The sequence below is a fragment of the Fusarium fujikuroi genome, chromosome FFUJ_chr01 (assembly GCF_900079805.1).
Source record: "Fusarium fujikuroi IMI 58289 draft genome, chromosome FFUJ_chr01".
Lineage (NCBI taxonomy): Eukaryota > Fungi > Ascomycota > Sordariomycetes > Hypocreales > Nectriaceae > Fusarium > Fusarium fujikuroi.
Window position 1 is genome coordinate 3,917,838 of NC_036622.1, and position 15,226 is coordinate 3,933,063.

General features: G+C 50.3%; 5 protein-coding genes; 3 read left to right on the forward strand and 2 right to left on the reverse strand.

Moving 5' to 3' along the window:
• Positions 1-25: 25 nt before the first annotated feature.
• On the forward strand, positions 26-2,635 carry FFUJ_00882 (probable MNR2-Manganese resistance protein; the record flags this gene model as incomplete). XM_023570119.1 has 3 exons in its annotated part: positions 26-324; positions 382-2,310; positions 2,359-2,635. The coding sequence occupies 3 exons, from the start codon at positions 26-28 to the stop codon at positions 2,633-2,635; spliced, it is 2,505 nt and encodes an 834-aa protein (XP_023424639.1).
• Positions 2,636-3,763: 1,128 nt separating this feature from the next.
• Positions 3,764-4,762, reverse strand: FFUJ_00881 (related to cleavage stimulation factor 64K chain; the record flags this gene model as incomplete). XM_023570130.1 has 3 exons in its annotated part: positions 3,764-4,467; positions 4,521-4,646; positions 4,711-4,762. The coding sequence occupies 3 exons, from the start codon at positions 4,760-4,762 to the stop codon at positions 3,764-3,766; spliced, it is 882 nt and encodes a 293-aa protein (XP_023424640.1).
• A 717-nt stretch (positions 4,763-5,479) lies between these two features.
• FFUJ_00880 (related to ERV46-component of copii vesicles) lies at positions 5,480-6,926 on the forward strand (the record flags this gene model as incomplete). XM_023570141.1 has 3 exons in its annotated part: positions 5,480-5,672; positions 5,746-6,698; positions 6,753-6,926. The coding sequence occupies 3 exons, from the start codon at positions 5,480-5,482 to the stop codon at positions 6,924-6,926; spliced, it is 1,320 nt and encodes a 439-aa protein (XP_023424641.1).
• A 4,405-nt stretch (positions 6,927-11,331) lies between these two features.
• Positions 11,332-13,654, forward strand: FFUJ_00879 (uncharacterized protein; the record flags this gene model as incomplete). XM_023570152.1 has 3 exons in its annotated part: positions 11,332-13,291; positions 13,343-13,481; positions 13,546-13,654. 3 exons carry the CDS (start codon positions 11,332-11,334, stop codon positions 13,652-13,654), a joined length of 2,208 nt encoding a protein of 735 aa, XP_023424642.1.
• Positions 13,655-14,246: 592 nt separating this feature from the next.
• FFUJ_00878 (probable proteasome endopeptidase complex chain PUP1) lies at positions 14,247-15,157 on the reverse strand (the record flags this gene model as incomplete). XM_023570163.1 has 2 exons in its annotated part: positions 14,247-14,933; positions 15,032-15,157. 2 exons carry the CDS (start codon positions 15,155-15,157, stop codon positions 14,247-14,249), a joined length of 813 nt encoding a protein of 270 aa, XP_023424643.1.
• Between the last annotated feature and the right edge of the window lie 69 nt (positions 15,158-15,226).

Genomic DNA, 15,226 nt, shown 5'->3' on the forward strand with positions numbered 1-15,226 from the left:
CGTTCACCCATTGAAGGTATTCGCGATGTCTAGCAATCGTTTTGCTGACCTGGCAAGCACTAGCAAAGCGACTCCTCCTATTTCGACCTCCAATCAACTCCAGGCTCCTGAGTCGTCAAATAACTCGAACGCATCCAAGGCTAGGAAGAGGAAGGGCCATCGCGGCGGCAGGAAGAAGCGGACGCGCAGAAAGAGTTTTGCGGCACTGGATGATGATGATGATCACGATGAGGATCGCGAAGCAACGGGAGAAGGGTTCTTCAATCTCCCGAGAGCCAACTTGAGCAATACCAGTATAGATAGTGAGGCACTGCTAGATCATCGGTAAGCTAGACTGGCAGGGACGAATATCGAGGGCAATTTCCTAACAAAAACTTCCAGGGACCATCAGCCATTGCGTCCCCGTCGAGCATCAACGACGCCAGCTGCCAGCGGCATACCAGTCTCACCTTACTCGGGTTCAGCCAGCAACCGTCTACGATCGATACCAGCTGTCTCTGCCGAGGAAGAGCATCCGGACCACACACCCTGGGACGAAAATGCACCATTGCTCGGCGAATCAGTGACTTCCGGTTACGGCGCAAGTGACGCTAGGTCAAACCAAACGAGAAGTCGTCGCGCGTCGAACAAGTCTTCAACGACACGCCTAGGAACTTCGTCTGGCGCGAGAGATAACTACGATGTCAACGCCCCTCCATCCATGCCAGGCTCGCCTACTTTTGGTACCGCGGACCGTATAGAACTTAGCTTGGGGGATGTTATGATTCGGGATGGGCTCGGGGCAAGTCGCGACGACTCGCCGCATCGCATGATGGGTGACATCGACATCCTCTCCGACATGGAGGGCATGGGTGACAACCGCCCTGATATGGGCCGGCGAATGGCAACCGGAGCTGAGCAGGACGTTTGCTTTCCTGCTCCTGGGATGTCAGAGCTCGGAGATGACGATACACAATCGCAGGCTCATGAGCACCGACAGTATCGCACGCGCCGCCGCCGTGGTCAATGGCCTGACTTATCTGTGCTGGAGGAATGGAGCCACATGGAAAAGGAGGACCGAACGGAGGAGCGCCGTGTCAAGAGAATCACAGAACCGCAGCTCATCAACGGCCGCTTGCGACCTGTGCGTAAGGGATGGTACCAGACGGACGAAGAGTCCCCATATCGTTTTACCTATTTCAACGAGGAGTTCCAGAGCACAATTCACAGTCAGACTATCTCTGAACTGGTTCAGCCTGGTGGTGGCTTCCGGGAACTTTTTGTTCCAGATCCTCGGGTTCTATCCGACGACGAATCAGATGAAGACGACATGGAATTGACACCGCTTCCAACAGGTTTGCGCCATCATAGCACCGCTACAGAAGGTAACTCCAAAGTTCACACGCGCCAGCCATCGCTGTCGACAGTTCATGATCACCACGACTTGCGCGAAGGGACTACGTCGCCGCTCAGGGATCCTCTCGCCCATGTTGCTTCAAGAAGCGAATCTGGACGTGCTACACCTACTGGGCGGAAGTCTGCCGATGAAAGTGTTCACGTTTCTCAGAACACTGCAGGCGAACCAAAGGAAAGGACTGTCAGGTATGGAGAAAGACCAGTCTGGTGGCTCGATGTCCTCTGCCCAACGGAGCCTGAGATGAAGGTCATATCTAAAGCTTTTGGCATTCACCCGCTTACTGCAGAGGATATCATGCTTCAGGAGGCTCGCGAGAAGGTCGAGCTCTTCCGACATTATTACTTCGTCAACTATCGGTCGTTCGACCAAGATAACAACAGCGATAACTTTCTTGAGCCAGTTGATATGTATGTGGTGGTATTTCGCGAAGGCGTTCTCAGCTTTCACTTCTCCAAGACACCTCATCCCGCCAATGTCCGACGCAGAATCCGACAACTGAAGGATTATCTCATTCTTTCTTCAGATTGGATCTCATACGCGATTATCGACGACATTACGGACGTGTTTGCTCCCTTGATACAGAACATCGAGGACGAGGTTGACGAGATTGACGACGCCATCCTAAAGCTGCATTCGTCTGCTGATAAGCGACTTAACGAGACCTCCTCCAAGAATGACGATGCACTTACAAACTCAGATCCAGGCACAGATATGCTTCGGCGAGTGGGAGATTGCAGAAAGCGAGTTATGAGTCTATACAGGCTGCTAGGCAACAAGGCAGACGTAATCAAGGGGTTTGCTAAGCGTTGTAACGAGCGGTGGGAGGTTGCGCCACGGTCTGAGATTGGTTTGTATCTCGGTGACATTCAAGATCATATCGTCACAATGACAGCCAACCTGGGCCACTATGAAAAGTAAGACTTTTCTCTACGATTGGAGCTGCATTTTGCTAACATGTACAGAATACTGGCTCGATCTCATGGTAATTACCTCGCACAGATCAACATACGGATGAATGAGCGTCAAGAACAGACGGCAGATGTTCTCGGCAAGCTCACTGTTCTCGGTACGATTGTGCTCCCCATGAATATCATCACGGGTCTTTGGGGTATGAACGTATGGGTGCCAGGCCAGGAATACGAAGGAGACCTTACGTGGTTCTTCTGGATTACCGCTGGTCTGTTGTTCTTTGGCCTGGCGTGCTATATGATTGCCAAGAGAGTGTATAACATTGTTTAAAACGACACAAACCTCTCGGTGCATACGAATATTATAAGTGGTAGACATTGGTGCTTTTTTGCACATTCTGATCCGCGGCACATGGCAAGGCACACAGCCAACTTTGACCCTGCTGCTTCGTTCTCTTTGTCATTTGGTGTTTTGAGAGTTGTTTTTGGAAAATGTATGTCTATCTGGAACTCGCTTTTCTGCGAACACGTATACCTCTGGGCTGTTAGAAAGGATGGGACTGCTAGGGAGGTTGCTCTACAGGTGGTGTTTATGGCTAAAGATTCGTACACACAAAATTGTCCAAAATCTACTCCCATACTTCGTTCTTCCCTGGAAATGTTGAAGCAAGCACTAGATTCGGCCATTTTGGACGCACGGAGCCAATTGTAGTGTCATTCGTTTTCAATAAATATGTGTTTAATTCTGTGCTTGCTTAGCTACCTATCTAGGGGAGGAAGGATAACTCAGGACCTTGACCCTGAGCAATGAATTACTTAGGTAGATCTAGCCTAAGCTTAGGGGGCTTTTTACTATGTTTGTGTTGGCATCCTCTTCTCAAGCCTTTAGTTTTCTTGCCCCCTGAAGGACTTGGTTATCATACCTATGAATTTAGACTCAACGTGTGTCATTTTCAGAAGCCACAAAACTTCATACTGTCTCACCAACCAGATACCTGTATTTAATACTTATAGTACTCATAGTCTGTTCGATTTCCAAATGTTGTTCTCAAGTTCTCGCCATAACAACCGTATTGGATCAGTATTACCAACATGTGATGGTACCCACCCTATACTTGAGCTGCGCTCGAGTAGCATTTGTTCTAATAGCATCACAACCAAAAGCTACAAATAAGAAAGATGCTTCCAGAACCCAATTAGGTAGAGTTATAATTGATCTCTCGTGATTCTAGATTTACACGCATATTACATGCATATGTTGGCCTCCTTTCGCTCATTGCCTAGAAATGGCTTCCCCCCCTAACACTAAATTCATACCTGAGCCTGCGCCCTAACGCCTGATACACCGGATGCCGACTTCGGCCAGGATATGACGCTCTGTTGACATGTTCGATAATGTGTAATTATCTGTGAAGTTTCTGATGACGCACACCTGAAACGTGCTGGAGAGTACATGTGTCTACCTCCGCTGTCCAGCAAACGTAGCACGGAGAGCCAAAATTTGTTGCCTCTCTGCCTCAGGAAGCATGTCAATTTGGGCCTGGGGGAGTTCCATCACTGCGCGCATCAAAGTATCGGGATCCTGCGCAGCTTGTGCAGGAGCCGCGACAGGAGCGGCAGCATAGGGCTGAGGCGGTGCCTGATAAGGCATAGCAGCAACAGGAGGGGTGTTACTCGCAACCGGATAGCTAGGCATGGGCGCAGGAGGGAACGCAGCGGGGGGAGCTCCAGGCTCAACGACAGACTGGATGGCTTCGGGAGAAACGAGTCCCATGAGGAGGAGAGCCTGGAACACGGCGTAGGCCAGCTGAGGCGCTTGTTGGAGGAGCTCGGTGGCGCGCTGCGGTTCGCTGCTGGCAAGTGTCTTCATCTGGGAGAGAATATCGAGGAGTTGAGGGGGAGGAAGGGTTTCGAGCGTTCGTGAAATAGCGTCCGCGCAAGAGACACCGTGAGGAAGCTCCTTTCCAGTAGGCAGAGGAGGAAGAGTGCTCGGCTGAGCATTGTAGCTGGGAGCTGCGCCATTGGAGACGTGCGGGTTGTAGTTAGACATGGCTGGGTCCTTGTCGTCATCGCCACTCTTTTGGTCGTTACTGAAATCGACGCGAAGCTTTCGTCCCATGATCTCGAAATCGTTCAGGTTGCGCACAGCGGACGATGCAGAATCTACATGGCTGGGTCAGGGAGATTAAGTCTTTGAGGGCTACTGTCATCCATACCGGTATCTGGATAGTCTGCGAAGCCGAATCCTTTAGGTCGTCCAGTCTCGGGATCATACACAAGACGGAATCGCTCGACTTTGCCTGCGCTGCTGAAAATGTCGGTAATTTGCTCTTCGGTCAAGCCTGGAATAAGTGTTAGATGCGATGCGATGCGACTACCAGCCATGACAGATGTGGTCGAACTCACCATAAGGAATATTGCCGACAAAGACGACGCGAGAGGGTGGTCTTGTCGACATATTGAAGTTTCTGTGATGCTTGCGTATCCGGAAGGAGAAAGAGAATTGCACAAGTGAAGGAACCGAACAATTCTGGTCCAGGTCAATTTTTATAGATCACAAAGTGAAAATAAGAAGAGACGGTCCGAGATGTAATGCACTGTCAAAGTCTGGAAGAAGTTATTGAATTTCTCAGCCTTGCCAATGAACAAAGGTTAGGCTGATGGGCAAGCCTAGAGCTCCGGTGGGGACGATCTGCTGGCCATTCAAAACACAGAGTCGGCTGGGTCTCTGTTCCAAACTTACAGGCCCCAGAAGCCCTGAGTCAAACCCACCCTGGCTTAGTGCGCAAATAGAGGATACTAGACCCTGCAAAGCGCCCCCGGAGCTACTGTACGTTTTAGAAGAGGACGTCAGCCGCAGTAGGAAAAAGGTGGCCTTTTTGGATTTGGGGAAAACGACTGGACAACTTGTGTTGTAATTCTGTTCTCGCATTTGCTTGGTGTTTCTTTTTCTTTGAATTGTCCGGATCCTCGAGTGCCAGGTGCAGATCCGCAATCAATAGCGAGAAACTCCAGTTGATGCTGCCTCTCCTTTCTGATAGCTGATTCTTTTGGTTAAATACTCGTCACTCTATCTCGCCATCAACCCTCTCCTTTTTGATTGGCGCCTCAGTTACGGATACCATCGACTTACAACTACAACTGCGCTGGCTTTCTTCGTTGCAAATAGGTCATCATGCCTCCGAAATCGAGATTCACAAGGCTCGATGCCTTTACCAAGACGGTCGATGAGGCAAGAATCCGAACGACAAGCGGTGGTATCGTCACTATTGTGTCGCTGCTAGTTGTTCTGTTCCTGTCATGGGGTGAATGGGCAGAATACCGACGCATTGAAATACACCCGGAGCTCATTGTGGACAAGGGAAGAGGTAGGAAAACCTTTGCCATTCCTAGGAATAAAGCGTAACCTCCGCTCGAATGCTGACATACTGTGGCTTACAGGAGAGCGCATGGAGATTCACTTAAATATCACATTCCCCAAGATGCCCTGCGAGCTCTTGACTCTCGACGTTATGGATGTATCTGGCGAACAGCAACACGGAGTCATGCACGGAGTGAACAAGGTCCGCCTCCAGCCTGCTAATCAAGGCGGTGCTGTTATCGATATCAAGTCTCTTGCGCTACACGACGAGTCCGCTGACCATCTCGATCCCTCGTACTGTGGTGGCTGTTACGGCGCTCAGCCTCCTGCCAATGCTCGCAAGGCTGGGTGCTGCCAGACTTGCGATGAAGTCCGCGAAGCCTATGCGCAGTCCTCGTGGGCATTTGGCCGTGGCGAGGGTGTTGAGCAGTGCGAGAGAGAACACTATGGCGAGAAGCTGGATGCCCAGCGCGAGGAGGGATGCCGTATCGAGGGTGGCCTGCGTGTGAACAAGGTCATTGGTAACTTCCACTTTGCTCCCGGCCGCAGCTTTAGCAGTGGTAACATGCACGTCCACGATTTGAAGAACTACTGGGATGTCCCCAAGGGCAAGGCGCATGACTTCACTCACTACATCCACTCTCTCCGTTTCGGACCTCAACTGCCCGACAATATTGCCAAGAAGGTTGGCACCAAGAGCTCCCTTTGGACCAACCACCACCAGAACCCCCTCGACAACACGCGCCAGGAGATCCACGACCCCAACTTCAACTTTATGTACTTCGTTAAGATCGTGCCTACCTCCTACCTCCCTCTCGGCTGGGACAGTAAGGGTATCAAGATTGCTGGTCTCTTGCAGGACGACAACGCTGGCCTTGGAGCCTACGGTTACTCTGAAGATGGCAGCGTTGAGACTCACCAGTACTCTGTGACTAGTCATAAGAGAAGTCTGGCGGGCGGTAACGATGCCGCTGAGGGCCACGCAGAGCGTCAGCACACCAGTGGTGGTATTCCTGGCGTCTTCTTCTCCTACGTACGTACATGTATCCTGACACTCGAAGCATGTCTCAAGCTAACACCTGTCTAGGACATCTCGCCCATGAAGGTCGTTAACCGTGAGGAGAAGGCCAAGACCTTCAGTGGTTTCCTGGCCGGGCTTTGCGCCATCGTTGGTGGAACCCTGACTGTTGCTGCTGCTGTGGATCGAGGACTGTTTGAGGGTGCGGCTCGTATCAAGAAGATGCGAACCAAGGACCAGTGAAGGGGAAATTAGTCCGTTCAAGTCTACAATGTGAGATCAGCTCGGTTTGGCGGATGAGCTTTGACGGAGGTGTCCATTGGTGGGAGCAGTTGCACGTAGATATTGCAAAAGTCCAGTGCTATATGCGTTGGCGGGTAGGCGTTCTGGAATAGTTGGGATTTGAGCAGTGCTGTAAAGAACATGAGACTGCGAATTGAATATATTTGAGATTTATGCACGAGACCTTGATCGAGTTCACTTGAAGAATGATTTGACGTAGGATGAACCGAAGGATGTCTCATGAGGCGGCTAAGAACGAAACTCGCTTCTATCCCTAGTTTCAACGGCCATACAAGGGAGGATTTATTGAGATCTGCAAACTCACAAGCATGGGACTTGGGGGAGTGTGGGAATTTCTTGAGCTTGTCTTCTGGATTAACTCCATGCTGCTGGGGGAATCGTGGAAACCATACCCATGGAGTCGATCTTTGCTGCCTTTGTACCTGACAAGAAGGACGAGCACGGAGATTAGTGACGAGATAGAGAAGACTGTACGTAAGCATATAAAGCGAATGGGTTTCGCTAATAGTATGCTGTTTATCTGACACAAAGACTCGGCAAGGTTTCCATGATGTCGTCGTAGCGAGAAGCGGCAGTCAGAAAGGCGAATGTTGATCCGCGAAGAGGGTGCCTGGTTGGTCCTTGATGATGCAGAGAAGTAACATTATAAAAAATGAGATACGGACTGCTCTGACCACTTACATGTGGACGTTATACGATGATCTAACGTTCAGAACGCCAGCTTGACTAGTCCAAAAGGGCTGCAGAGAGTATCAATGCATTGATTGGCTCTCTAGTTTAGCACAGGTGATCATCTCAAAAACTCAATCTCAAATCAAGTCAACTTCATTGCTTTGGCCTGTTCATGTCGACAAATCGTCTTACAGGTGAGCCTCTATTTAAGAAAGCCAGTGCAGTTGTGAAATCCTACATCACTATAAATATTGATGTGAGCAGTCATGACAGTCATGACAGTGGTGAAACGGTAGCTAAATGCTGCAATGAGAATCGAGTTGTACATAATACGATTCCACTGTTAGCCTTCTGCGTCACTGCAAGTGCCTTTGCATGGGTGATGTCTGCAGAAAGGTTCGTGATACGCAGATGACTCGGTTGTGACATCTCGATCCAGCCAGTGGGTGGAGTTGATATTATTTTGTATTTGCGTAAGCCTCATCTCAATACGCGTCAGATGGTTAGTCTACTGTTGTTAGTTGAGATTGAGGCTTAATTCATATGAGAGAATGAGATAGACTGGATGAACACGCGTGCAATTTGCCTTGGTACCAGTCCAGTCCTGGTATGCCGAGTTTGCTTCATTATTAGCGCGACACATGGGTTGCTAAAAAAAACACCCGTGGCGGAGAAATACTCGTGCCCAGGTACGAAAAGGTGGAGGCTTCTTAACGAGTCATCAGAGCTGTCGACTCTGGTCTCTTGGAATCTGGATCCATTTTGAATGGACGACAATCGTCGTCTAGACCATTTCAAATGGGCCATAGGGAGGAAATAGAGCATTCGGTCAAGCAATCCTGGTTTATTTAGTTGATGGGATCGCAATGCATAGCAAAGCAAAGGGGGCACTGAAGAGGCGCGGTCACCCAGCCCGGGCTCGACTTGTAAACACCACGCTAAAAGTGTCTTTGACTTGCTTCTACTCGGAGTCTGTGAGGCTGAGGATGACATGGGATGACATTGACGATACGCTAAGCATTGGAGGATATGTCAATGTGGTTGCTGGCTTGTGAGTATCATATTCGTTGACGGAGAGAGGGAGAGGATCATAATCCATAACATCTGAATGGACAAGACGTAAGATTACGATGAAATATGAATCTCGTTCAACTATAACACCTCATGCACAAATGAACAAGTACCCCAGACCTAGCGTTGTGGCTGCAACAGAATTGGTCCCCTGGTTGGCGCCAGAACCCGGAAGCGGCTTGAAGTTGGTGGGGTCTTGAAAGCCGGCCCCTGGCTGGTGTCTCATTGTTGCATTGCTTCTAGCAATGGCTTTTTGTCTTGTTGTTTTGAAGCCCTGGGAGGTGAAGATAAAGCAATAATTAAGGTATTTGACAATGGACTTTGTCAGACGCTAGGGACGTTGAGTTTATCTACCAGACACATAGGATACCTAGGTTGGTAGGTACTCTATCAATCACGCAGTCTAGCAATACCTTGCGTCTACTATAGATCCCCTGCTCATGCAACTATAAACGTTCCTTATCATCATTGCTGTTGTGTTACCACGGTCGCTGGTCGTTTCCTCGAAAGCAGCGAGATTAAAGATGCATGTGGGCAACTTTAGTATGAGACTTAATGGCTGCCTTTCCGAGTAAAGTAAGGCACCATCTGTCTAATTTACCGGACTCTTCAACGCAAACATGGACCATCCCTTGTTGGGGTATCTTACCTACCTCGAAGAGGTTGCGTCTCCGTCTTGGGTGGGTTCGTTCCCGTCAAGACGAAAATGAAGCATTGCTCAATTCTAGATAGGCTTGCCGCCTAGTTGTGGACTCAGAGTCAATAGTGAGCGCCCCTTTTGGTCATGAGGTGGCCCGTCTTGGGCAAGTTTAGTTCCGGAGGAATTGGGTTGTGAACAGTATGTACGTTAATAAAGCGGGGGAGAATATCATATCAGTGTCATGGCGCCATCAAGAGTGCTCGTATTTGAGGCTCTAGACAATTGATACGATGTTGCGGCTGAGGAGACAACTGTCCCAATCAAAGGTAGGTAGGCTAGACGGGCTAATAAGGCTTCCTTATCAAGTGGCGAGAGGGAGGGGCTTTACTCTGGGCTTTACGAGCGAGATATACAATACCTAGATTCATCCCACAAGATCAGATTGGATCGTGTTGAAGAGGCATGGGTGTGGTTGCAGATAGGTACTGTAAGGTTAGTAGTTTTAAGGGGTCGTCCACCCATGTGGATGGGCCCTGCACAAGGCTTCACATTGTGCAACTCTATGCCCTCATATCTTGACAAACCAGACATCATAGTCACACAGCGCCCAACATCTTCCTGTAGTGCTTTGTTCCCAATTCAGTAATCATGCCTTTTGGAGTGTCGCACAGCCCAACGCCTCTTGCTTCCCTTGTAGCTTGTGCCTTGGACCTCTGACTCTCTCCACCTTCCTATGGATTGGATCCATCAGAAAGGGACGGGTTCCATGGATCCCTGATCCATCCATGCTGCCTTCTATCGCTCCACCCTTTCTTCCATCAAATCCTGACTGTCTTTGCACTGGAACCAATAACTGCGGTAGGTACCTAGTGAAGCTGCACAGGGAGCGTAAATTAATTAGTGCCTTGTGTTGTTGCTTGGGGGCCGGGCTATGGGTGGTCATGTACCGTTCCTTTACATCCCTCCATGGGGGCTAGTTAATAGATGTCTTTCCGGCATCGTACTTTAATTACCTAGTAGGTAGGACATTAGGTCGGGTAGATTAGTAGCTCTCAGGCCCCTTCACCTTAAACCTCCACTACCTCCCACCTCAACTTTACCTACGCACCACCACCCAGTACTGTACATACATACATACCTTTCGTCCAAGACAACTTAGCCCTGTGACGCCGCCATTGTTCGCTGCTACTTACATACGTATTGTTTGAATTGTCATTCACGCACACGTACACGCACTCGCTGCTCTTTTTCTCTTCTTTCCAATTTCTTCTTTTGATTTCTCTCAGACTATTTGTGGCTGTGCTCTGTCGATTTCCAAGCCTACTTGCATAGATCAGCGTCATTCAGTGCTGTCCGTCACCCCACGAGGATCACCAACAACGACCATTGAAGCCGAAGAGCGCAGTACCCTGAATATACGCCACGGCAGCGCGTCGCATTACCATCGACCTCACAGCGCCTCTCTTTCCAACCGACGACTTCATCTGGTCTTCTGGCTCTTTGCTTGTTTCAACTTTGTTCCAGCGACCATCTCCGTATCACAATTCGCATAGCGCGGCCCGCGCAGGTTCCCTCTCCGACGCCGATCCCTCCTTGGCTACTACCTCTCGCCCTCGACTCGCCGTCATTCTTGACGTCTTTTGACCATCACAAATTATTTGCTTTCTTCCACCAAGATCGACAGCAGGCCTCCGGTTTGCACTGTACTCTATGCTCTCACGCAATATATTTGCTTAGACAATCGCTTCTTCGATTCATAGAGAGTTGCGACAACTTGTTCACTTTCACATAAACTCAGCGCAGCAATACGTCGACCTCCCCTGACTGTGCAGATTTCGAGCGCTTTGGAACTATACCGAAACGACTGTCGTCTTGTTTTCGCATCTGTGCTTGGCTTCACAAGTTCCTGGTCTGCATGGAAACACGCCTCCATAGCTAGACTTTTATTCTAAAGCGACCACCATGTCGTCACGTCCGTCTCTACTAGATTTACGATCGGATTCTTCGAACTCCAACCTTTCTACAGTCTCAAAACCCTTGCGCTCACCTCGCCTCCATGTTGCTGGCGAAGTTCCTCCTGAGCTATCCCCCTTGGACGCTTTCGCCATGCAAAGCCGCCTGCTCGCAAGGCAATTACAAGAAAGCGCTAAAGAGGGCAACCGAATGAGTCGCCTTCCTCCTCTAACTGTTGAGAGCCCATTAATCGTCCAGGGTCGCTCTGAGTACTTTCGCTCATTGTCACAAGATTCAGGCTCCGAAGCCGGTGATCATCCCCCTCTGCGCCCTAGTTCTGGTTTCGCGGTAAGGACAGAGGTGGAGGATGCCTTTAGCGATGACGCTGAGCGCCCTGTGTCTATGCATCCACGAATGAGCCGAATACCGCCTACTCCCGATGAAGAGGTACCCGCAGTGCCTTCACGAGCTCCGTCTCGAGGACGGGTATTGGATCACATTGATGAGACATGCTCATTTTTCGGCGCCAGGAGGGAACGATCGCCCTCACCGTTACATAGTGATACGCAGTCACAGTTTGACAAGCGAGTTGAATCATCTCCGTCTCGGAAAGACGATGCTGCCTCGCTACTTTCTGCCCGACGACCAAGCGGCTCGATCAGCGAATCAGTCACCTGCTCACCAGAAAAGCCCAAGCATTCATATGATGAACTCGGACTGGCGCCACCTCTGACCTCATTTCATCAAAGACGACGTACACCCAGCAATGTCTCATCTCCGGCATTGCCTACTGACGAGGATGGCTCTAGTGGCATGGCGGCTTCGTTTCACTCACTACCTCCACGGAAGCTATCTTCTGCAAGTGCAATGACATCCCCTGCGGTAGGCTCTTATCGACGATCTCCTTCCATTGGCTCCGAATCCTCTGCGCTCCCTCGACCGTCTTTCAACTTTTCAAGGCCTATGAGCAGGTCTGGCACACCTGGTATGGAGCCACCCTTGAGACAAGCTTCCTCTGATAGCCAGCCTTCGTTCATTTTGGCTGATGAGTCGGCTCATACGCCAGTGAGCATGCATAGTGAGGCTTTCCTTGAGCAACAGGCCGAAGACCGTGATAAGGGTGCGCCATCCTACATCTATTCCAAATTCTCGCTCCCGAGAGGCAAGACCATTCAACGCGCGGAACCAGATGAAAATAATCCGCAGGCATCCTTCCATTGGGAACAACCCATGGTGCCCCCAAGCGACGTCCACCGATTTGAGAATGCCCCTCCACCATCACCTCCTACTCGACCTACAAGTTCCTCCGCCAATACCGTTCCAGACGATTCCCTGGCGTCGAGTAGCTCAATGCCGAAGGCATCAATCGAGCTGAGAAAGGTTCAGTCGGAGACGACACCGCCACCGATGCCCCAGCTATCACCGACTGCAAGCAGACCATCTGCTGAGGAGCCGCGTGCATCAGAGGACGCGCCTAGAGGCCGAGGTCGAACGCCCGTGTCGATAGCCACGAGTGACACAGCAAGCACGATCAAGCCACCCCCAACCGCTCGCTCGACAGCACCTACAGCATCAGAAATGAGTGCAGAAGAGCACTTGGCGAAGGGTATCGCATGTCATGAAAGTGGAGATCTCAAAGAGTCCACATACCACCTCAGATATGCAGCACGTCTAGGTGACCCGACCGCTATGCTCCTCTATGCGCTTGCCTGCCGTCATGGATGGGGTATGCGTGCTAATCAGAAAGAGGGCGTGGAATGGCTTAGAAAGGCCGCGGAATGCGCTAGTGTCGAGATCGCGGATGACGAGAGTCATGTCAAGGAGGGCAAGCATGTTGACGTTGTGGAACGAAGAACTCGAAAAGCCCAATTTGCCCTGAGCATTTACGAATTGGGAGTGAGTCACATGAATGGCTGGGGTATTGAGCAGGACAAGTCACTGGCTCTCAGGTGCTTCGAGATCGCCGGTAGTAGGTTTCCCAGATGAACCATGAACAGCCAATTGCTAACCAAGACCCTAGACTGGGGCGATGTCGATGCGCTAGCTGAAGCTGGCTTCTGCTATGCACAAGGTATTGGATGTAAAAAGAATCTGAAGAAGAGCGCCAAATTCTATCGCATGGCTGAAGCCAAGGGTATGAGCATGGTCGGGAATAGCTGGTAAGTTTCGACATCCAGAGCATATAACCTGCAATATACCTTTATGCTCACTAACCTTGAACAGGATTCACAAGGCCAAATACGATGACGACGGCGAGTCAACCGCGTCCAAGAAAGACAAGAAGAAGGCCCGCAGCAAATCTCGAACCAGAAACATGTTTGGACTGAAGTGAGCTCACGAACCGCTTCAGTGACACGCCTACTATGATAATGATGACATCTTCGACATACCCATTTTAATCGGAGTTTTTACTGGTTTTCCATTGCATTGGGGGTTTCATGGGGATTAGGAGGAATATTCTTGTGCTCCCTGTAACGTATGCTCAGGGCTGGAACTTATCCAGGTAAAGGAACTGGATTCAGTTTCGTGGTCAGCGTCGGATTCTAGATGAGGACTTTTAGTGACCATACCCCGATGAAAGGGTGATATGAATTATTATGCCTATTCCAGGCACAGCAAAGACACCGCTACTTGAATTGTAGTACGGTGGTTGCCTATTCTATTCAACACGTTCTTGGACACTGCATCTCATACCCAAGGACTAGCGAAAAGCAGAGGCACTCAAAGTAGACAAAAACTTGCCTTTTCTTTTTTGTAAATTAATTGCATTCGAAATATTGTATTGAGCTACACTGGCATCATCAGTCACAACTCCGCCTGCCACAGATAAAGGCCTGTTCAGTGACCCAGTGTGTAGTGTACTGGTATCGCGTGTTGTTACATGCCGTGGTCTACCTCATCTAAAGTTCCGATAGGATCTCTATTTAGCTGTCAACGTCCATCTTCTCCTCCACGGGTACGTCTTCCACGCTAATGTACCGCTTGATCTCGTCCCTCTTGATGATCTTTTCGTTCAGTACCGCCGTCGTGCCCTTGGGGAAACGGTAACTCTGAAGCTTGGGATCCTTCTCGTTGGGCTTGATGTAGTTTCTCTTGAGTGTTGTCTTGTCCTTGGTGATGATAGCCACGTCCACGTTTGATCCCGAGCCCAGATCGTTCCAGACACCAGCAAGAATGGCGTCGCTCGCCAGCTTCACGGCTTCCTCCTGGTTAAGGTCGGGCTTCCACTGCGTCTCAAACACACTCATAGCTGCCAAGCTACCACTGCCCATGGTAACATAGGGAAGCTTATCTGTGCTGCCGTGAGCGTGGACAGTGAAGAGGTGGGTGCCAGTAGGGTCGACGCCAGCAACGACCAGGTAGGCACCAATATGGCCCTGGTAGCGGAAGAGGTGCTGCTTCAGGAGGGTCATGCAGGTGACGACGCGGGGCTTGCGACCTGTGGATAGGGAGTGCAGCTCGAGTTGAGAAGAGATGAGGGCGGTGGTGAACTCTGTGTCAGCGGCGGTACCGGCGCCAGCGCACCAGATCTGAGGAGAGATGTAGTGAAGCTTCTCGCAGTTCTTGTCGGCGACAATGGGGCCGGATGTGGCTCGAGTATCAGCAGCAATCTAACGGAAATGTTGTCAATGCTGAGCTCTTGGTGGGATGGCGGTAGCTCCATTCAATGACCGAAGACCGGCGCTTGAGACAGCAAGGTATCACTTACCACAACACCACCATCAAATATGCATCCAACAATAGTCGTTCCAGTGCTGGTGGCCTTGGGAAGAGGCACTCCTCGGGCGTGGAGAGCCGCATTGCGGTTGTAGTTTGAGAAGTCGAAGCCTGGCATTTTGAGCGACCTATGATACCCCGATTGAAAATATCAAGATAGTTGATTTGCCCAAGTATCCGCAGGATA